We start from the raw sequence: 22,718 nt of genomic DNA on the forward strand, positions 1-22,718 counted from the left end.
GGCAGAGATGCTCCTTATATCAGGCGATGTTCAGGAGAAAAATGTTGAAGGACTGACTTACACTGTCTCTGTGTCTTTGTTTTGAAGCAGAGCGACACAGATGGATCCAGTTCTCAACCTTGTCGTCACTGTGGTGGTGGGAAAATGTTTCGCTGTGAACTTTGTGGAAAAACTTTCAATCATCAAGAGTGCCTAACAAGACATCAACGTAGACACACTGGAGACAAAATGAACTACTGCAAAGAATGTGGGAAAGGCTTCCCCACACCAAGTACATTAAAAAAACATGAACTCATTCACAGTGGGGTTAAAGACCACCTCTGTGACCAATGTGGGTCATCCTTTACTAGTGCAGGTCAGCTTAAAGGGCATATACGAATCCACACAGGAGAGAAACCATACAAGTGCAGACACTGTGACAAAAGCTTCTCACATTCAAATAGTCGTAACCTTCATGAACGTACACACATTAGAGGGAACTTCAGCTGTGACCAGTGTGACAAGAACTTCAGGAATGTCAGTTTATACTCTGAACACAAACGATCCCACGCTGTAAATAAATCGTTTCACTGTTACCAATGTGCAAAAACATTCACTTCATTATCTGCTCTTTGCAAACATCAGTGTGAGCATGCAGAACTGAAATCCCCAGATCACAATGAATCTGCAGAGACAGAAAGATCCTCTCCTGGTTTCAGGGTCAGACTTAAAAAACTTGAGATCAGGCTCCACAGAGTTCAGGTGGAGTCACCTGTAAAGAGTGTCAGCTGATGTCACCCTTGGATCTGATGAGCTAGCTCTGATTTCTGGGCCTACAGTGAATAATCCCAAATGTTAAATTTAACTGCTGCAAGTATAGATATGTAGATCAAGATTTTTTCTGAAATGAATTTCGATGCTCTAAAAATGTTTAAATTTTTTAGTTTTTTTAAAAAAAAATATTTTCCTCTTTAGGACACAGTAGTGTTTAGTAGTAGTAGTTGTATTATTAATATATATTTATTAACTGTCTTTTATATCCAACTGATATTACAAAACTTGTTTAAAAAGCAGATGGAAAAGCATCTTGAGAAAATTGGGGTAAAGCAGCAAAGAACCGTTAGAAGTTAAAGTCTGCAGTTGAATCTGTTGTTGTTCTTCAGTGAGACCAGCCATAGCCCAGTCTTCTGGAGTTTTCTTAAATGATGTTTATTCTTTAGTTCTTTGGTTTAATCTAATGGACCATAATCGATGTCTCTATTTGTAAGGAGGATGTAAATCTGATAATTTCAAATCCTCTTTCGTAGGCTGTGAGACAGAAGTGAACACACAGACCAACTTTGGCTTTTTAAGTAAAAGTTTTCAGAGCTGGTTACAGGTACACCGCATCACCAAGAGTGCACTCAGCAGTGTTATGAGTATATTCAAGTGTGTATTTAGGCCTGTTTTGTGTCTATGTGAGTTTAGTGATCTCTTTTATTTATGGGGCGATGGTGGCTCAAAGAGTTGGCAGTTCGTTTGTAACCGGAAGGTTGTCGGTTCGAGCCCCGGCTCGGACAGGCTTGGTCGTTGTGTCCTTGGGCAAGACACTTCACCTGCCGCCTACTGGTGATATGGCAACCTCACTTCTGTCAGTCTTCCCCCAGGGCAGCTGTGGCTACAACTGCAGCTGCTTCCACCAGTGTGTGTGAATGAATAGTGGAATTGTAAAGAGCTTTGAGGGCCCCGAAAAGCTCTATATAAATGCAATCCATTATTATTATTATTAGTAGTAGTAAGTGATTCCCACTAGATCCATGTTGTCCAAAGGAATGATGTCCAAATGATATGGGAAACACCTCTTTTTATTTGAATGTGGTGGGAAATCTGTGTTTCATCTGATTTAGCTTCTAACATCATCTAGTGTGTGTGGAGATGGAAAAAACAACAACAACAAAAAACCCCAATGCAGATAACTGTCAGATGTTTTCATGGTCATTAGGCACTTTGTCTGTCTTTGTTATGCCTAGTGACTGTGAGAAGAAAACTCCCCACCATTACAACAGACAAAGATTGTATCCACATGGAGATAAAAGAGGCGATATTTTCCCTTTTTGGTATCAATGCTGTGTGAAAACTCGCTGTTGTGTTGGTCAATATGCAAATATCTATTTTAATAAATCTCACTTTCAGTCTTGGTTTCAACACTGTTTTTTCCCCCCCCACAATAATGGATGAAGTGCCAGAGACAGACACACACAGCAGGCTCAGTGCTCCATGGCCAGGCATATTATATTAACCATAGTATCATATTATACACCATTAAAGTGTGTGCAGATCACAAGTTCAAACTCCAGTTACCTTGTCTTGTTCTCACTGTCTCGGTCTTGCCGTCTCCGATCAGCATAGTGGTCAGGAGATTTGGAGTCAACAGTATCCATGACACACAACGTAACGTTGGATAATGTGTCAAGCACAAAACGGCTCTAAGAGCCGTGCTTAGAGAGTGCTTTATAGTGAATTAGAAGAGTCGACTCCCATTGAGCGAGAGCCGGCTCCTCACTTAATTTCCTTTCGCTAGGATAACATCATTATGTGAAAAACAGAGGGTGAGAGATGCGACAGTCAAGTGGTGCGTGCGTCTGTCCACTCAGTGAGTGAGACAGTAGACAGAGGTGAGGAGGGCTGTGCGAGTGCATCGCAAAAACACATAAATATGCCTGACATGCGTAAACGAAGCAGCATCTGGCTGCAGTTTAAACACTTTTTTGTCTCAGTCTTGATCTCATCCCGACTTTGTCTTGGTGTCGATACCCTCTGGTCTTGGTATTGTCTTGGTCTTGGTTTAGGCGGTCTTGACTACAAGTCTAATATATGCACAGTGAAGCTGGAGGATGAAAGCTAGTTTTGTTGTTGTTGTAAACGAACCAAACTTCAGTCAGGAGAACAACCGAGATAATCCACCCACAATACAAGGTTAGTCATTAATATACTGCTCAATGGGCTGGGCTGTAGTTAATGGTAAGGTTTTAAAAAGTGAGCTTGAAAATGATTAGCGGTATAAAAAACAAGAGAGGCAGACGGTGATCACAGACTGTTTTAGGGGCTTGTTCAGATTAAATAGAACAAGATACAAAGCATTAAAACATGATAAACCACAGAAGCAGAGTAGTTTTGGAAGCAGGGTTCATACGTCATCACTTAAACATTGGATGTCCCACCTTCTGTGAATGTTTTACTGCAGTTCAGTTGTTATTATGATCACTTGTCACATCTTGTTTATGACAGTTAAAATAAATAACATTCATATAAGAAATACAATTGTCTTGTCTGAACTGTATATGGTGTTAAATAGGCCTATACTACTGTACTTTAATGTCGGTAATAAGGTGGGTACTGGTGTGTGTGTGTGTGTGTATATATATATATATATATATATATATATATATATATATATATATATATATCTCACTGGTTTAATGAGAGCATAAAATGGGCCATACACAGAACGTATACTCAGTAAGTAAGAAATTAAGACAAGCAAGTGCTAAATGTAATGTTTAAATATTTAGGTAGAGGTGATTGTGGAGAAGATGGGCAGGCAGACATCGATCAGCACTAATGTTCATATTTATACAAATCCATCAAAGAGTCAATGAAATCAGAGTCATTTATTGTAGCTTAGGGCAGAGAAAAAGCTCAGTGATAGTTATTGTCTGTAAGGAGAAGGGATCTCATTCAGAATACAGAACAGACATTTAAACAGAGATAGAACATGATGTTCTCCTGGATACTGGCTCATTAACTCTGGAAGAGACGGCTTAAACAGGTCAACAGCGAGGGGGGGAAGATGGTTTAAAGAAAGTTTACTTTATTGATCCCTCTCTGCATTTTAACCCATTCACTCGGTGAAGCAGTGGGCAGCCATTGGGCACCCGGGGGGCAGTGTGTAGGGATGGTACCTTGCTCAGGGGTACCTCAGGGTAGCTGTTCAGGGGAATTGAACCCGCGATTATCCGATCGTGGGGCCACCACTCTACCTACTGAGCAATCCCTGCCTGCAGGGAGGTTTTTTTCAGGATTCAAAACAATGCAGGATAAATTGGAAGAGAGGAGACTCTCACATGACGCACCGGATTAAAGAGAACAGTTTAAAACAGAAAAGGTCAGAAATCTGAAAATGAGTAAAAACCTCACATAGATCAAACTTCAATCACATTAGTTTCTCCACACCAGTTGGTGGCGATAATGCACCTATTCATTGTTTGTAAACTGCATGTAAAGAGGAACAGGAAGAGGCGGAGAAGAGCTGCAGCTGGATCACAAACCGAGTTTCTCTCATCTAAAGGTAAGCACCGAGCTAACGTTGCTGTGAGTTCAGTTCATGTTGAGTTTAGCTCCTGAATGAGGTCTTCTGCTGCTCTCCTCGGTGTCTGTTCACAGTTTATTGTGAACACGTTGAGAGAAGAGTGAGAGAGTGTTTGGAGAAGAACACCAGCTAACCATTAGCTCAGCATGCTGCAGCTGTTTGGTGCACCAAACGGGCTGGGCCTGACTTTGATGCTACCGCTGCTGTTTGTGACAGGCGGGCACACACGGGCGTGTACACGGTCATTGTTGCGTTTGTTGTTTGTTGTACAGACTAACATAGAAGATCCGTTCACTGAGGCTGATGGGTAAGAGACACTGACTCATACCAGCAGAGAGAGAGAGAATCCGCCTCTGCTTCCAACGAGAGCAGGCTCGTCTGTTGTTTTCTATGTTCCGCTACTTTCTACAGACCGAGTGTTTGCTACAAGTCAGCTCATCCTCCCTCTGTTAGCCGCTGATCATATGCGACAATGCTTTCAGGTGTTTCTGTGAGTTTTTATGTCTAATATCTTTACTTCTATCTGTAAGTAGACTTTAATGAACAGGGCTTCTATATAAAATAAAGAAATCACCTGGTTTGCAAGTGCTTTTAAGGCTCTGTGTTATTACACCTACATTGTAATCAATCCAGTCCTTTTGGTCATTGAAGCATGTTTATAGAGCTGTGATGCTGTATTTTTGCTGCCCTCCTCTTCAGATTATCCGAGATTTTTCATGTCAGCGAGACTTCTTACAGATACATAAAGGATGCACAACACTGACTGGTTGCTTCTTCTTTTAATAGGAATTTTCTGTCTGGCTTAGTCACAACAGGTCTGTTTGACATATTGGTGACAGATTTATAACAGTTTAAGTTCCTGCAGTCGTTTTTGGCAAATCCTGGAAATCCCATTTTTGCCAAAAGAGACTAAATTAAAAGTTCATCTGCATGTTTTCAAGTAACATCTGCAGCTTTTCATGGAGCAGCTGCAAAGATCACTTTCCTTCACATTCCAGTTTTTGATCAGGAGCTTTGATTAACACCCCCTCCTGGTTTTTCCGACCAAAGATTTTCATGGTGATTACAGGAAGAAGCGATGCTGCTGCTTTGGGCACCATTGGAGTCACTTGAGGCATATCGTATATCACCTGTGAATGTCATGCAGCTGCTCTTTAATGCATAATGGCAGCAGAATGGACAGCAGGTTTAGCAAATCATTCTATCATAGCTGTGCATTATTGTGCATGTCCAATTATGTTTGCAAAGGAGTTCACAGCTAAAAGGGCGTCAGTGTGAGTGGAAATGGCTGTCTGTCTCTGTGTTAGCCCTGCGACAGGCTGGGGAGCTGTCCAGGGTGTACCACGTCTCTCGCCCCATCATAGCTGGGATAGGAAACCGCTGTGACAAAAGATAATTGTATTTATTAGTGAAATAATAAATGATAAACCAACATCTTTATAGGTTCTGCTTTGTGTTTAATGTCTCTCTCACTGAGCGTACTGGGAGTAAGCCTGAGAGAGGGAGGCTCTGTTCAGTCACGTCAGCTCAATGAAGGTCACTCTTACTCTGCTCCTGTTTCTCATCGTTGCAGCTGAGCGTGCTTTGAATCTGGATGCTGGTGCTGGCTGTGAAAGGACTCCCTGTCCAAGGCTTTAGACTGGTTTGGTGTCTGATTCATTCAAAAACGTGTCTATCGGTCTGTGATGGTGTCTTGAACATGATTCACTCAAAATTGTCTGATGAAAAATGAAATATTTCACAGTACTGGGCACCTGTCAAGTTTCTCCTGAAGTTACCTGATATCACAACTCTCAGGTGTCACACGAATTCCACTCTGTGTTGTCTGATGAACATGTGGGACACTCTGAGCTTTCATTGGAGTCTAACAAAGATCTGTTTTGTGTCCCAGCTGATCAGCAGGAGGAGAAGAGTCTGATGGAGCAGCAGAGGAACATTTTCAGCCATTTGGATTCAGCTCAGCCACTACAGAGGAAATGATGAGCTCAACAGTGATGGTGAGGAAAATATTGCAGTTACTGTAACTGTGTCCACTTCATCAGCTGCTGGGTTAATAAAGAAAGCAGTCAGCAGCAGCTTTAGCCTATTTTTGTCCTGTGCTCCTTCAGAATCTACATTCACACTAAGAAATCACTGAAGACAAGATTGTAAAAAATGAAAGTATCACATTTGCATATGCATATCTGCATACTGAAACAAAATTCATATCGAAACCACATTTTTTTAAGTACAATAAATAATTTTTCCAACGAACGGGACAGCTTTCTTCTACAGCCGTCTTTGTTCTTCTCTGTCTTATCTTCTGTTCTAAAGATAAAATAAGATAAGTCTTTGCTGCCATTAGGGCTGCCACGATTAGTCGACTAGTCACGATTATGTCGACTATCAAAATCGTCGACGACTGATTTAATAGTCGACGCGTCATTTGAAGCTTTGTAAGATCACAAAAGACGCAGGAATAAGTAGTAGGGTTTAAGAGTGTAATAACGAACTGAAACAGAAGATGGCAGCACTGCATGTACAAGGATGCCAGCTGCCGTTAAACCCCAAAGAAGAAGCTGTGTCCCAGAATTCATAGCGCGGCCCAGCTCAGTTTCCAACAATGGCGGCAGCTAGTTAGTTTTAGTATTACTCTTATTATTCTTTCTGAGTCACAAAATAAACGTTTAACATGTTTTCAGGCGAGAATGTAGCTGTGTAAACCTCAAATATCTGCTCAGTTTATCAGGACACCACATATTTTCAAAAGCGCTCCGACGTTTTCAGAGACTTTCGCTACTCAGGTTAAACATACATAAGTCACTTAGATAACTTAAAAATATTATTATTTGGCTTTTTTCAGTATTTTATTTGTTCCTGAGTAAATCAGTTTGGCTGAGATTAAAGTTACAGTGGGGCAAAAAAGTATTTAGTCAGCCACCAATTGTGCAAGTTCCCCCACTTAAAATGATGACAGAGGTCAGTAATTTGCACCAGAGGTACACTTCAACTGTGAGAGACAGAATGTGAAAAAAAAATCCATGAATCCACATGGTAGGATTTGTAAAGAATTTATTCGTAAATTAGGGTGGAAAATAAGTATTTGGTCACCTCAAACAAGGAAAATCTCTGGCTCTCACAGACCTGTAACGTCTTCTGTAAGAAGCTTTTCTGTCCCCCACTCGTTACCTGTATGAATGGCACCTGTTTGAACTCATCATCTGTATAAAAGACACCTGTCCACAGCCTCAAACAGTCAGACTCCAAACTCCGCCATGGCCAAGACCAAAGAGCTTTCGAAGGACACCAGGAAAAGTATTGTAGACCTGCACCAGACTGGGAAGAGTGAATCTACAATAGGCAAGCAGCTTGGTGTGAAAAAATCAACTGTGGGAGCAATCATCAGAAAATGGAAGACATACAAGACCACTGATAATCTCCCTCGATCTGGGGCTCCACTCAAGATCTCATCCCGTGGGGTCAAAATGATCATGAGAACGGTGAGCAAAGATCCCAGAACCACACGGGGGGACCTGGTGAATGACCTGCAGAGAGCTGGGACCAAAGTAACAAAGGTCACCATCAGTAACACACTACAACGGCAGGGAATCAAATCCCGCAGTGCCAGACGTGTTCCGCTGCTGAAGCCAGTGCATGTCCAGGCCCGTCTGAAGTTTGCCAGAGAGCACATGGATGATACAGCAGAGGATTGGGAGAATGTCATGTGGTCAGATGAAACCAAAGTAGAACTTTTTGGTATAAACTCAACTCGTCGTGTTTGGAGGAAGACGAATACTGAGTTGCATCCCAAGAACACCATACCTACTGTGAAGCATGGGGGTGGAAACATCATGCTATGGGGCTGTTTTTCTGCCAGGGGGACAGGACGACTGATTGAGAGTGGCCTAGCCAGTCTCCAGACCTCAACCCCATAGAAAATCTGTGGCGGGAGTTGAAAGTCCGTGTTGCTCGGCGACAGCCCCAAAACATCACTGCTCTCGAGAAGATCTGCATGGAGGAATGGGCCAAAATACCAGCTACTGTGTGTGCAAACCTGGTAAAGACCTATAGTAAACGTTTGACCTCTGTTATTGCCAACAAAGGTTACTGTATAGTTTTTACACGGCTGAATAAACCTCAAGCAGACAGCTGATTATCAGAAGTGTGAGATGCTCGAGAATTTACTTCAGTGTACTGTTATATTTTAGATAGCAAGGAGTTTATTAAACTTCACCGAAACAATCTGTAAATTTCATTAAAATTCAATAAACTATCATCTTGTCTTTATTTTTAGTTAGCACAGACCTTAAACACTTAAAGCTGTAAGCTAATGATAGTTATATAAGAGCAGATGCTACTGGTGCAATAAGTTGTATGTACAATGGATGCATGATCTGATTAGTCGACTATCAAAATAATCGTTTGTGGCAGCCCGAGCTGCCACTTTTACCAGAAGAATGAAACACAGTTTGGCATCTCTTCATATCGCGCCATCGGCCCCTCTGGCCATCACCAGTAGGTGGTAGGTGAAGTGTCTTGCCCAAGGACACAACGACTGACACTGTCTGAGCCGGGGCTTGAACCGGCAACCTTCCAGTTACGAGACGAACACCCAACTCTTTGAGCCACGATCGCCCTTTGTGTTGTGTTGTGCCATCCGTTTCGCCAGAGGTTGTTTGGTTTCCCTGATGTATAAATCCTGTCAATCCTCCTGGCACTTAACAGCGCACACCAAGGGTGTAGATTTGGTTTTAGCATTGGTGGGGACGGATGATTCAACCTCCCAACCCTACCATGTTTCTTGTTTTTTCCTTTTTGTCTTTGCTTCTTGATAAAAAAAGAGAAATATACTTGCCTACATATGCTATTCTACATGCTTTTAAACCATTTAAAATTACCATACACATACATATATATATATATATATGTACAAAAAACTTGAATTTTACAATGTTTATTCATCGAATAAAATAAGTTAAATGTCACCGTCATTATTGTCCGGCCGGAAACAGCGAGGGTGTCCAAATTCAGAGGTTGCGTCCACCTGAGGACCCGGCCTTCGTGGTCCTCTGAAAGCCGGGTAGACCGGAAATGAGCGACTGTGACGATCTAGCCTTCAGAATTACGTCACGAGCTTTCTCGGTGGAGTGAAACTCAGCTGTCTGCTCCTTGCTATCTAAAATATAACCGGACGTTTTTTTTCGACCATCTCACACTTCTTTTTAATCAGTTTTCTATTTGATGTTTATTCAGCTGTGAGAAAACCCCGGAGGAACCCTCCCGAGGGATTAATAAAGCTTTATTTAATCTAATCTAATCTAATAAAAGACCTAGCAGGTCTTTGAGGTCATCTGATCAGGGCTTACTTGCTTTAAAAAATACTAAGAGGAGGACTAAGGGTGATAGTGCCACTGTGGCCCCCAGACTGTGGAACTCTCTCCCCCAAACATTAAGAACTGTGGACTCAGTAGCTGTTTTTAAAAAACAACTCAAAACTCACCTTTTTAAAACTGCTTTTGGTTAATTTTTTGCCTGTTTTATTTTCTCTTTTTAAATCTTTTTATGACTTGTAATCTTATGTGCAGCACTTTGTGATTCTGTCTTGAAAGGTGCTATATAAATAAACATTTATTTATTATTATTTATTTAATAATTTTAATCTCAGCCAAACCGATTTACTCACGAACAAATAAAACACTGAAAAATGCCAAACAATAACATGTTTGAGTTATTTAAGTGACTTATATATCATGTTTAACCTGAGTAGCGAAAGACCACGGGGGTTTGAAAACAATGTGCCGGGAATTTGCTGTTCTCCCCTACTCAGATACTTAAAGTTTACACAGCTACACTCTCGCCTGAAAATATGTTAAAACTTTATTTTGCGACCCAGAAAGGGTAATAAGAGTAATATTAAAACTAAGTAGCTGCAGTAGTAGTAGCCATTGTTGGAAACTGGCTGAGGCAATCTGGGATATGGTTTTTCAATTTTGTTGGCTCCGGGAGATTTTCGGGAGGGGCACTGAAATTCGGGATTCACCCAGAACAATCAGGAGGGTTGGCATGTATGTCCTAGCATAGCCTGTAACGTTATTATGACGGACACATTTTATGAGTGAACTTGACTTTAAGTGATTTACAGGTTTCTTTGAAAAATACTTTCTTATATCCAGCTTCTTCCTTTTTGCTGCCATCCTCCTCTCCTCCTTGCAGGTCCTCGCAGCGCAGGCTTACCGCTGCTAAAACTAAACAGAGCTCCCCGAAAGGCACAGCCAATCACATTGGCCATATTTGTCACATGAGGTAGGACTCCAGTAGAGAACGTAATTTAACTCTTTCTGCACCGCTGGGTGAAGAAGACGTTGACAGATTGTTTTTTTTTTTTTTTGGGGTTTTTTCTATCGGTTTTCTTTTTCTTTTCTGGAAGAGATCAAATTATTGGTGGGTACAAGTCAATAATCGCTGGATATTGGTGGGGACGTGTCCCTTCTGTCCATGCCAAATCTACGCCTTTGGCATACACTATGTTACTCTGTTTGTGTCGGGGGACCCGATCCTTGGGGTGGACCAGTTTTTGGCGCAGCGTTTTGGGGTTTAAAAGCCACAGAGACCTGATGTTTAGAAAAATTGTGTCTCAACTGCTCCAATACTCCTGACACATATGGGATCACTACAGGTTTTCGCTTAGGCAGCGGTTGTCCTTCTCTCCTGGATCAGCTGGAGCTTTCTTTAGGTGCCTTTCCTGCTTTGACAAAAGTCCAGCTGGGATAACCACATTTACTCAAGGCCTTCTTGATGTGCCGTTCTTCTGCCTCCCTGGCTGCTGTGTCTGTGGGGATGGTGTTCGCTTTGTGTTGTAGCGTCCTGATGACACCCAGTTTGTGCTCCAGTGGATGATGAGAGTCATCATCCACTGATCCGTATGTGTAGGTTTACGGTACACGTCAGCTTTTAGATGTCCCCCATTACTGATGGAAATCTCACAGTCTAAGAAGGCTAACCTGCCACTTTTCATATCCTCCCTAGTTAATTTGATGTGTCGGTCCACCGAGTTAATGTGATCCGTGAAATGTAGTACGTCCTGAGATTTGATTTTCACCCAGGTGCATCCCACTTGCATCCCAGTCACGGAAGCGTTGGAGGTAGTCCGTAAGAGATTACAGGATAACCCCAACCTCAGCAACAGGACCACTCTCAGCATCGACCAAGTGTTTGCTTTTGGAACTGTGTCTTCATTCCACCTACTTCACATACAAGGGTCAGTTCTACAGGCAGAAACATGGGTGTGCCATGGGTTCCCCAGTTTCACCCATTGTGGCCAATTTGTACATGGAAGAAGTGGAAAAGAGGGCTTTGCTATCCTACCCTGGAACACCACCAAGCCATTGGTTCAGATATGTGGATGACACCATAAAGACTGAGTCTTTGACTCTCGGAGGAGGCGGATGCACTTTTTCTCCTCTCCTCTCCTCTCCTCTCCCTTATCTTCCCTGCTTAGCTCTTATGTCCTTGTGTAGTCTCATGTTTTTTGTATTATTTTCCCTGGAACACTCACAGTCTGTTTCTAAAACCTAAAAGAGAATTATGGATTTGATCAATCTCTGAATGCTATTGACACCCTTTTCTCAATGAGAAGTCTGGGCTCGGGAGAGCCCGAGTGTCCTGGAGGGACTTTCCCTGCCGGATACACGATGGACGGGTGGCAGACATGGAGGATCGTGTGCCTGGCGGGACTGTCGATCGAGGATGCTGAAGATTCAGAACCATGATAACAGGGTTCTTGCTGATCGGAGCTGGCTTGGCCCTGACTTATCAGAGAATTAAGAGAGCGGAACCGGCTGTTCAAAAATTTTTATATAACTTTAATTCACATAAAAAACAGCTGCTTGTTTGAGTGAAAATACATTGATGGGTTTTATTTCACACTAATAATGTTGTATAGTTGTAAAGTATTTTGTCTAGTGTCAATTATATTGTCAATTATATCATAATCGCTCATTTTCAAATGTATATCATGATAAATATTTTTGGTCACATCACCCTGCTCTATGTCCAGGGTATGAGGGGTCCATGATGATGATTCTGCCTTTCTGCTGAAGTCTGCCTGTATAAATGTCTCTGAGGGGAGTTAATGAAATGCCAACTGCCCGCTCTGCCGCCCACACCACCTGCTGCAAGTTCCCCTTGTCCTCCATAGTACAGCAGCTGGACCAGAGTTTACAGCAGTAAGTCAGAAGGCTCTCGATGGTGCAGCGGTAGAACTTACTTAGCAGTATTTCGGGTATTTGGGCTTGACACAGCTTACTGAGGAAGTACAGCATTTGCTGTGCTTTGTACCTGGTGGGAAATGTTTGTGGACCAGGTAACGTATGTTAAGATGTGAACTCTAAGAAACTTAAAGCTTTCTAACCTTTCTACCTCCTCTCCATCAATGTAGAGCACAGGTGTTGAACTCCAGGCCTCGAGGGCCGGTGTCCTGCAGATTTTACATGTGTCCTTGATTCAACACAGCTGATTTTAAATGGCTAAATTACCTCCCAACATGTCTTGCAGTTCTACAGAAGCCTGGTAATTAACTAATCATTTGATTCAGGTGTGTTGACCCAGGGCAAGATCTAAAACCTGCAGGACACCGGCCCTCGAGGCCTGGAGTTCGTCACCCCTGATGTAGAGGGTAGAGTGCTCAGCTCGCTTTCTTCATCTGAAGTCGATTTCCATCTCCTTGGTCTTGGTCTCGTCCACTGGAAGAGATGGTGGCTGACTTAAAGCAGGGTGGTATTACAGACTGTAGCAGTGAGAGGTGGAAGATGGTGGTGAAAACCTCTGCTTGTTGGTCTGCACATGCTTTAAGCACTCTACCTGCTACACGGTCTGGACCATCTGCTTTCCTTGCGTTGACTCTGTGCAGTGTGGCTCTGACCTGATGCTGCTCCAGCTGGATAGGGGTGTCGTCCCTCTCTGAAACAGCAGGAAGGGTGATGGTGTCCCTGTTCTGTTGGTCAAAGTGGGCAAAGAACTGGTTTAGGGTGTCAGGAAATCACATGACAGGGTGGGGCTAGGAGTCACAATGAGCTCACTCGAAACCCTGGCTGATTGTGACCCACACCCGTTTTCACATCTTGGCTCATGTGATTAGGTGGAGGATCATCAGGGGGTCCTTTTGTCCCTCTTTAGGGGGATACTCCCACTGGGTTTAAATCTGAGACTCTCCACCAGTTGACCCTAGAACTGAAGAAGCTTCTCTGATGACCGGTGAAACATCTTCAGGCAAACTAAAGAAGTCCAGACGTTTTCCTTCCAAGCTCCTTAGACTAGGATGACCTGGATGACTGAGAACCTTCACAGACAATAAACATTAAATAAATGTAAACTATTAAAATATGGGTTATTTTAAAAATGCATCCTACAAGGTGTTTGGTGACTGCCATGCTCCAATCTCATGTTTAAAACTAGTATTAATGGACGAAGTTTAAAGTTTATGTTTGACTGGATTTCACTCAATGTTTGTATCTCTGTCACTGCAGGACCAACATGGAGCGAGAAGTCAGCGATCTCAGGAGACCAACACACCTCACAGAAGAAAGGGAGAGAAAACATACAGCTGTGATGAGTGTGGGATGACTTTTACTCGGAAGTATTTTCTAGAAAGACATGAAGTCATCCACACGGGAGAGAGACCGTTCAGATGTGACTTGTGTGGGAATTCTTTTACCCAGCCTGGAAACTTAAAAGCACACCAGGTCATTCACAGTGGAGTTAAAGCGTACAGCTGTGATGAATGTGGAAAGGGTTTCACCAGGAAAGAAGGCTTGGTAAGGCATAAGCTCATCCACAGAGGAGTTAAACCTTACAGCTGTGATCAGTGTAGCAGAGCTTTTACTCAAAGTAGTAGCTTAAGGAAACATCAGGTTTCCCACTCTGGTATTAAGGCTTACAGCTGTGACATCTGTGAAAAAACTTTCAGCCACATAGAAAATCGAAATAAACACCAGCGTATTCACACCGGACAGGATGTTTATTGCTGTGAACAGTGCGGCAAACTGTTTGTAAGATACAAACAATTACAAATCCACAGGTTTACCCACACCGAGGAGAGACCTTATAAATGTGACCTGTGTGAAAAGACTTTTAAAGCACAGAGTTCTGTAAAAGTCCACCAACAGATTCACACCAGACAGAAACTCTACAAGTGCAGTTACTGTGAGGTATGTATTATAATGTTTTTCTTGTAATTTTAGCCTTTTTGGATCAACACTCCTCATGAAAGTGCATGTGAGCAATTAGTTCAATTTCAGTTATGACTTTTAACTTGAGTTTGTTATACTTTTGTAATGCCAAAGTTTATACTACACTGCAGAAGTCTCATGTCTCCCCTTAATTTCTTTATAGTTTGCTTCAAAGAAAACTTTCTTGTAGGTTGTTTTGTTTTGGGGTTTTTTTTGTCTCGAGCAATAGCTCGCCAGCTTTCCGAAGGTCTGTAGTTTTCCTTTGGACACTGGCTGCTTTTACACTCTGTTTCAGTCTGGTCACTGTACCCTGACCATTTTTACTGGATTTATTTTATTATTATCATCATTATCATTTTATTATTACTATTTAAGCTACATTACACTGACCTCCAGATTACTGAATCATCAGAAAGGCACCTAACTCACCAGTGTCGTCTAGACATAACAGGCGTCTTGGCAAAGAACCACATTTACATTCTGTCTTCATACATTTTGTTACTACCAGCCTTAAACAAGTCTTTATTATTATTTATTTAGTTGTATCTGTGAAACATACCAACAACATCACAGCATATCTCTGTGTTTTATATTTGAGCTGTGTTTATCTTAGAAAATAATCTCTTCTTCCTCTCATGTCCTCTTTCTTACATTGTTCTCCATGTCACAGTAAAATGACCCCACAAAATAATTTTTCTTTGGTTACTGTAAATGTTACCTTTGAAATTACCTGCCATTTTTTTAAAGGACCCACTGTCTTTTAAAAACTCATCCAGGTTATTCTTACGCCACTCAGTGAAGTAGCACAAATGCAGTTTCACATCAGAACCATGCACACAGATCATGTGATGTCTTGGCTGTCTGTGTGACATCATCTAAAAAACAGTAAACAGCTCATAAAAACTGAAGTCAAATGATAGTGTTTTGCATTCAACTACCAATCATATTTAATTAACTGAACATATTTTAACTCCTGATGAGGACCTCTATAAAAGCAGAGTTTCACAGTTTGCTGATCTGGAGCATTCAGGTGTGTGTTCTGATTTTAGAGAAAGAACTGTTGCCAGTAAGGTCAGACTGTGCAACGTGCTGAGAAACCGCATGTGGGATTAAAACAGATTTGGTTTCATGTGATTATCTTCTATTATTAAAACTTAAAAAAGGGATTAAATAAAAAAAAATAGACTCACCCCATGCACTTTCAGGGATTGTTTGAGGGTACAGTTTTGCATGACTTCATTTTTTTTAAAGTAAAGGTATAAAAGGTATCTGGTACTTTGATGGGTTAACTTTTTTCAGATATAATAAAATGTAATTTGATGTTGGCAAAGATGCTCTTTATTTCAAGCCTGGTTCAGGATTAAAATGTTGAAGGAATTCCCTGACTTACGCTGTCTTTGTGTCTTTGTTTAGAAGCAGAGCAGCACAGATGGATCCAGTTCTCAACCCTGTCATCACTGTGGTGGTGGGAAACCGTTTCGTTGTGACCTGTGTGGAAAAACTTTCAACTGGCAAACAAACCTAATGATGCACCATCGGCGACATACTGGACACAAATTGCATTATTGCGAAGAATGCGGGAAAGGCTTCCCCACACCAGATAAACTAAAACGTCATGAACTCATCCACAGTGGGGTTAAAGAGCACCTCTGTGACCAGTGTGGGTCATCCTTCACCACTGCAGATCAGCTTAAAGTGCATAAACGTGTCCACACAGGAGAGAAACCATACAAGTGCCGACACTGTAACAAAAGGTTTTCCCGGTCAGATAAACGTAACCGTCATGAACGTACGCACGCCAACAAGAACTGCAGCAGGAATCCCAGTTTGTAGTCCAAATGTAGTCCACTCTGGAAATAAACTGTTGCACCAAAAAGTTGATTCTGTTCATCTAGACGCAGCGTTTTCAGTAGGAGGCGCGTTTTATCACTCATCCGTCATGTCCTCTTCAGTCTAGGATGGCTGCAGGTTTCCCAAGCCTTAAAAAGGCAGTTGTGTAATGACTCTAATTGGCACCAGGACCTGACAGTAAGCTGTGGAAACAGTTTCATGATCATTAATATGCAAATTGTTATGACAGTTGTTCAGTCTGTAGCAGCTGACTGGTGAACTGGCATTTATTTGCATCATAGCTGGAGTGGTTAGCTGGTTCCAGTTTGACTTGGGGACCACAACTTTGGCCTTAAACATAAACTTTGAATAAGGAGAGCTTCCTGTATTTTAGTGTATTTAGCACTCTTAGCTAATTATAGGCCAATCTCCAACCTTCCTTTCATATCAAAAATCCTTGAAAGAGTAGTTGTCAAACAGCTAACAGATCATCTGCAGAGGCTTATTTGAAGAGTTTCAGTCAGGTTTCAGAGCTCAGCACAGCACAGAAACAGCTTTAGTGAAGGTTACAAATGATCTTCTTATGGCCTCTGGCAGTGGACTCATCTCTGTGCTTGTCCTGCTAGACCTCAGTGCAGCGTTCGATACTGTCGACCATAATATCCTATTAGAGCGATTAGAACATGCTGTAGGTATTACAGGTACATAGCATACATTTACACTGCTATGCAGATGACACCCAGCTCTATCTGTCCATGAAGCCAGATAACACACACCAATTAGTTAAACTGCAGGAATGTCCTAAAGACATAAAGACCTGGATGGCCGCTAACTTTCTGCTTCCTAATTCAGATCAAACTGAGGTTATTGTACTCGGCCCTGAAAAGCTTAGAAATATGGCATCTAACCGGATTCTTACTCTGGATGGCATTACCTTGGCCTCCAGTAACGCTGTGAGGAACCTTGGAGTCATTTTTGACCAAGACATGTCCTTCAACGCACATATTAAACAAATATGTAAGACTGCGTTCTTCCATTTGTGCAATATCTCTAAAGTTAGAAATATCCTGTCTCAGAGTGACGCTGAAAAACTAGTTCATGCATTTATTACTTCCAGGCTGGACTACTGTAATTCATTATTATCAGGATGTCCAAAAAACTCCCTGAAAAGCCTTCAGCTAATCCAAAATGCTGCAGCAAGAGTCCTGACAGGGACTAGAAAGAGAGAGCAGATTTCTTCTGTATTTGTGTCTTTGAAGGTTCTTCTGTATTGGCTTCCCTTCATTAGCGTCCTGTTAAATCCAGAATTCAAAATCCTGCTCCTCACATACAAGGTCTTAAATAATCAGGCCCCATCTTACCATATCACCCTATTAGAGCACTTCGCTCTCGCTCTGCAGGCCTACTTGTTGTTCCTAGAGTATTTAAAAGTAGAATGGGAGGCAGAGCCTTCAGTTTTCAGGCCCCTCTTCTGTGGAACCAGCTTCCAGTTTGGATTCAGGAGACAGACACTATCTCTACTTTCAAGATTAGGCTTCAAACTTTCCTTTTTGCTAAAGCATATAGTTAGGGCTGGACCAGGTGACCCTGAATCCTCCCTTAGTTATGCTGCAATAGACGTAGGCTGCCGGGGATTCCCATGATTAGGGATGGGTATCGTTTAGGTTTTATCCGATACCGGTGCCAAATCGGTACTTTTGAAACGGTGCCGGTGCTCAAACCGGTGCTTAAAGAATGGAGAACACAAAATTGGTCCAAAAACCTCTCATGTTCAGCTGTTTTTTGTAAAAATATAACAATGTTAGCCTTTTCTGCAGCTATGGGGCATATATGGTATCACTCTTGGCTGGAAGCAGTGCTTAAACAATGGAAAAAACACAAACTTTGTCCAAAAACCTCTCATGTTTAACTGTTTTCCACTTTTTCTTTGGTCATTTTAGCCTTTTTAGCCAGGGTGAAGGGAGTATCTGCCATCAAACAAGAAGACAGCCGCATGTAGCTATGATGATGTTTGCTAGTTCACCTTACATGCATTAATGTAATAACGTGGTTAGCCTACTCAACGTAAATTAGCTACTCACGCAGAGAAGAACGGCTGCTGCCACTATCATCCATCATCATTTCTGCTACACTGGCAGGGCTAGGGGCCAGGACTCTCCTCTTCGTGTTTTTGGGGGATGTTGCATAACAGGCAACCCACCCGCAGTAGATGTGCTCGGTATGAGGTCTCGCAGCAAGCTATCAAATACGGCGCATTTCTGGGCTTTTAAAAAAAACGCTATGCGTCGCCAGGTGTTTCATCGGATTTGAGGTGTTACCTCCTTTGACAGTATCACAGTATCAGCTTAAAGCACTTGTTGCTGCTGAGTTTGCATATTTTGCTATGAAGTACAGCCAGACTTTTGACCGCTTCGCCTTGGACATTTTTAATCTGTAGCTCTGCATAAAAGAACGTACGTACCTGGCCCCGCCTACAATCCTCGGAAACGTAAAGTGTATCACAGCTCAGGAAAAAAAAAGCACCGAAATGTGCACTGCTTTTCGGTCTGGTTACTACCGTTTATGTCAGAACCGGTGCCATCATGGCACCGGACACCGGTACCCATCCCTACCCATGATGCATTGAGTTTTTCCTTTCCAGTCACCTTTCTCACTCACTATGTATTAATAGACCTCTCTGCATTGAATCATATCTGTTATTAATCTCTGTCTCTCTTCCACAGCATGTCTTTATCCTGTCTTCCTTCTCTCACCCCAACCGGTTGCAGCAGATGGCCCCGCCCCTCCCTGAGCCTGGTTCTGCCGGAGGTTTCTTCCTGTTAAAAGGGAGTTTTTCCTTCCCACTGTCGCCAAAGTGCTTGCTCATAGGGGGTCATATGATTGTTGGGTTTTCTCTGTATCTATTATTGTGCGATCTACTGTACAATATAAAGCACCTTGAGGCGGCTTTTGTTGTGATTTGGCACTATATAAATAAAATTGAATTGAATTGAACTTAATTAAGCAGTGTCTGTGGGATGGGAAAAGGGCAAGAATCAAGCTAAGTAAATTATATGCTTAAATTATATGAGAGAAGGGAGAAGGGTGGTTTAAGTTTACCCGATCCAAGATTATATTCAGTCTCATTCGAGATGGCAAAATTGGTTATTTACTGGGGAATAAATCAAGCTGGACAGGAATGGCTAAGTATAGAGTCTGAGATTTATACTCCTTTTGATCCAAAAGGTATGTTGTCTCAAAGCTGCACTTCACTGAACCCAATTTTGTTTCATTCTAGCCAGGTTTGGCTCAATATACATAAATTCTTAAAATATCACCTCATGTGCAGTTTTACTCATCTCTTTAGAACAATCCAGCTATTCATATAGGAAAAAAACGTGTTTTGGAAATTGTGGCAGTCTCATGGCATAATTGTTATTAGCGACTTATCTAAAGATGGAAAATTTATGTCCTATAGAGACCTTGTTCAAACATACAAATTGGAAGGGAAGGAAAATTTCTGGAGATATTTGCAAATTAGACATTGTGTGACATCGAAGTTCAGAAGGGGACATGAAAATCTTGTTCTAAATTTTATAAATATGCCTCAGGAGCACCACACAGCAACGTGTTTTTATAGGCTGGTAAACGATAATAGAAGTGGGGAATGTTCGAACATTAAAACTTTGTGGCAGAAAGATTTAAATGCACCAATTCCAAACGAAAAATGGATGGGCATTTTGGCGGGAAATAGGCTTTATGTTAAGGAGGCGACGAGCAAATGCATACATTATTAAATTCTGCATAGATATTATCATACTCCAACAAGATTACATCGTATGAAGCTTATGCCTGACTATCTCTGTTGGAAATGTACAATTGAGGCGGGGACTTTCCTACATTGTTTTTGGGAATGTTCCTTTATAGCTCCTTTTTGGAAGGAAGTCATCACACTCTTAGAAGGTTGTTCAGGATCAGAAGTGCCCTTGACTCCTGAATTGTGCTTGTTAGGAGACCGTTCTCATATTCCAAGAACTCTCAATAATATTTTTACGGTTGTTATGGTTGGACTGGTAACTGCATCGAGGATTATCCTTAGGCACTGGAAGACTGCAGTATGTCCTGAACTGAGACTGCTTCCTATGAGTCCATGCTGAATAAACTTAAAAATGACACAGAAGTCAAAGATGAACATTGGGACTACTTTTGGAGCTATTTGAAGCAAACAGGATTTTGACCGTATTATTGTAATTTGAAGGACTATTAACTGTGACCACCGGTCCAAATGTTACCTAACGGTCAATTTTATTTGCCCATTTCTGTGTTTCTTCTCTTGGAACCCATTGTTAGTTACTCTTTTCTTTCTTTTAGACTTGTAAGGGCAGAGGTGTACAACAGCAGTTTTCTTGTGGGTGTTTTTTTCTGTTTTTTGGGGGGGTTTTCTCCCTCTTATACAGGTTTAAGTATATGTTGCAAAATCAATAAAAAACTTAAATGCCAAAAGAGTGAAGTGAGAAATGGAAACATGTTTACAGTCAAAGTGACTGTTTTCAGTGGCACTGATGGAGGTTTATCAGACGGGGACACCTGGCTGTTCTCCACTCACACAGCATTCTTGCAGCTTATTAGAAGCTCTGACATTAAATTTGACAAATAAATAAATAAGCATTAAAAAGATGAATTTTCATTCAAAAAAACAAAGAATGTCTGTGTTAATGTTTTAAATGACCACAAGGGTGTACAACATAGCCAAACTTTCCCATCCCACTCAGCAATATCTGCCGTTTGATTATCGGTGCTTAATAAAGTCAACCACTGAGCACGCTCAAAGAAAGGTGAGGCATCTCACTCTTCTTTTGCACAAACAGGTGAGGACTGTTGACTTGACTCAGACATGTGATCAGAGGAATGGTTACCAGACTATAAAAAGAGAGGAAGAGATCCTACTTCATTTTATAATGTAATTGTTGAAAACGTGTCACCAGGAAATTTCCCACAGTAGTCAAATATCCAGCCAAGAGTTAGTGATGGCTACCAAAAACATCTGGTCGAAGTGCAACTTGCTAACAGACATTAAATCAAATACTAGATATATGTGTATATCTGAGGCCATACGCATACTTTTGAATCTGTGTCAACTAGAGGAAATACAAAATACATGGATTCTTGTTTGTTCATTAAAGATATCTGCTGTACAGTCCATTCTACAAAAAGAACAGTTAAAGAAGTCAGAGCCCAAAACTACCATGAAACTCGTGCTCATGATGAGTGGATGTGAACTTCTGATCACAACTGTGAATTCAGAATCGGCTTTTCACATGAACAACCAGAGTGCTCATTAGGAGTATATTTTCATGTTGTCTGGCTGCTCAATATGATGAAGGAAACTGGCTGCAGCTGTTTAAGCAGAGACAGATGTGGAGCGGTGTTATATAAAGTTTGCCTTTGTTCTCCTCACGTGAAACCCACATGCCTGTAAACAGCATCTCAAACTGACTGTATTGTTGATTCAAGGATACAATAAACTCACATTACAAAACATTTATAGATTCATTTGTTCATCCACAGCAGCTGGAAGCTTATTGTAACCCTGATAAAGACTTTTCTGCTCCAACTTCTCCCAGCATGCTGAGCTAATGGTTAGTTGGTGTTTTTCTCCAAACACTCTCTCACTCTTCTCTCAACGTGTTCACAATAAACTGTGAACAGACACCGAGGAGAGCAGCAGAAGACCTCATTCAGGAGCTAAACTCAACATGAACTGAACTCACAGTAAAGTTAGCTCGGTGCTTACCTTTAGATGAGCCCACAAACCGAGAGAAACTCCGCGATGAAGCTGCAACTCTTTCCAAACACAGGAAACAGATCAGGGAGCAGAGACCCACGTGGTTCATGGTAGAAAATCGCAGTTAATCACCTGGGAAGAAGCAAAGATGTCAAAGTGGCGCTTTATATTGTAAGGTAAACCCTGCAATAACACAGGAGTTAGGAAATGAAAAGTCAGTGCTCAGAGAGTCAGACCGATTAATAATGTTAAGCTGCTGTGTGAAAACTACAAAGTTCTGAAGATGGACTACAAAGCGTACATCCCAGGTAGAAAATCAAGTTTGAATTAGATCCTGTTGCTATGCTCTTCTGCGTGCAAAAAACACCCAAGTTTAAGCAGTTTATATCCGGGATGTGAGAACTCTGCAGAGATATTTCCTGACCTTGTACCTGTACAGGTAGATCAGCACTGTTGATCCTCTCTCCTGTCCTGCATCGTGGCTGATGTGCACGGGACAGACTGGGTTCTCCGAAAGTCCACTGTACAGGTCATATAAGAGTGGAGAACCACCGGGTGAGCTGTCACCTCATTAATGAGGCTGTCATTTGAA

At 41.7% G+C, this 22,718-nt stretch overlaps 2 protein-coding genes across 11 annotated transcripts in view; both read left to right on the forward strand.

The window, feature by feature from the left end:
• Positions 1-2,156, forward strand: part of LOC112435281 (uncharacterized) — a 33,854-nt gene extending 31,698 nt beyond the window's left edge. For 4 of the 5 annotated variants that reach the window (XM_076888539.1, XM_076888540.1, XM_076888538.1 and 1 more), the window contains exon 4: positions 88-2,156. In XM_076888539.1, the coding sequence (XP_076744654.1) occupies positions 88-771 (684 nt within the window). In that variant the 3' untranslated portion in view covers positions 772-2,156. The remainder of the gene's footprint in view (positions 1-87) is intronic. The other variant, XM_076888541.1, reaches the window with a different exon arrangement.
• A 2,092-nt stretch (positions 2,157-4,248) lies between these two features.
• On the forward strand, positions 4,249-19,356 carry LOC101466888 (uncharacterized). Of its 6 annotated transcripts, XR_013100247.1 has the most exons (7): positions 4,249-4,306; positions 6,219-6,324; positions 10,520-10,609; positions 12,363-12,531; positions 13,831-14,118; positions 14,382-14,511; positions 15,946-19,356. XR_013100247.1 is itself a non-coding variant. In XM_076888544.1 (4 exons), exons 2-4 carry the CDS (start codon positions 6,304-6,306, stop codon positions 16,363-16,365), a joined length of 1,122 nt encoding a protein of 373 aa, XP_076744659.1. In that variant the 5' UTR covers positions 4,249-4,306; positions 6,219-6,303; the 3' UTR covers positions 16,366-19,356. The 6 variants fall into 6 exon arrangements, 1 of the variants encoding a protein (XP_076744659.1); XR_013100244.1 differs by having other exon boundaries at positions 13,831-14,511; XR_013100246.1 differs by lacking the exon at positions 12,363-12,531 and having other exon boundaries at positions 13,831-14,511.
• Positions 19,357-22,718: the final 3,362 nt, after the last annotated feature.

This window comes from Maylandia zebra, linkage group LG9 (assembly GCF_041146795.1).
Source record: "Maylandia zebra isolate NMK-2024a linkage group LG9, Mzebra_GT3a, whole genome shotgun sequence".
Taxonomy (NCBI): domain Eukaryota; kingdom Metazoa; phylum Chordata; class Actinopteri; order Cichliformes; family Cichlidae; genus Maylandia; species Maylandia zebra.

Bases quoted from the DNA above. Each gene is read 5' to 3' on its own strand.
- LOC101466888 (XM_076888544.1), top strand. From the start codon at position 6,304: ATGATGAGCTCAACAGTGATG. The intron at 6,325-13,830 runs GTGAGGAAAATA...CTGTCACTGCAG, and splicing joins TGATGAGCTCAACAGTGATG to GACCAACATGGAGCGAGAAG. The intron at 14,512-15,945 runs GTATGTATTATA...GTCTTTGTTTAG, and splicing joins ACAAGTGCAGTTACTGTGAG to AAGCAGAGCAGCACAGATGG.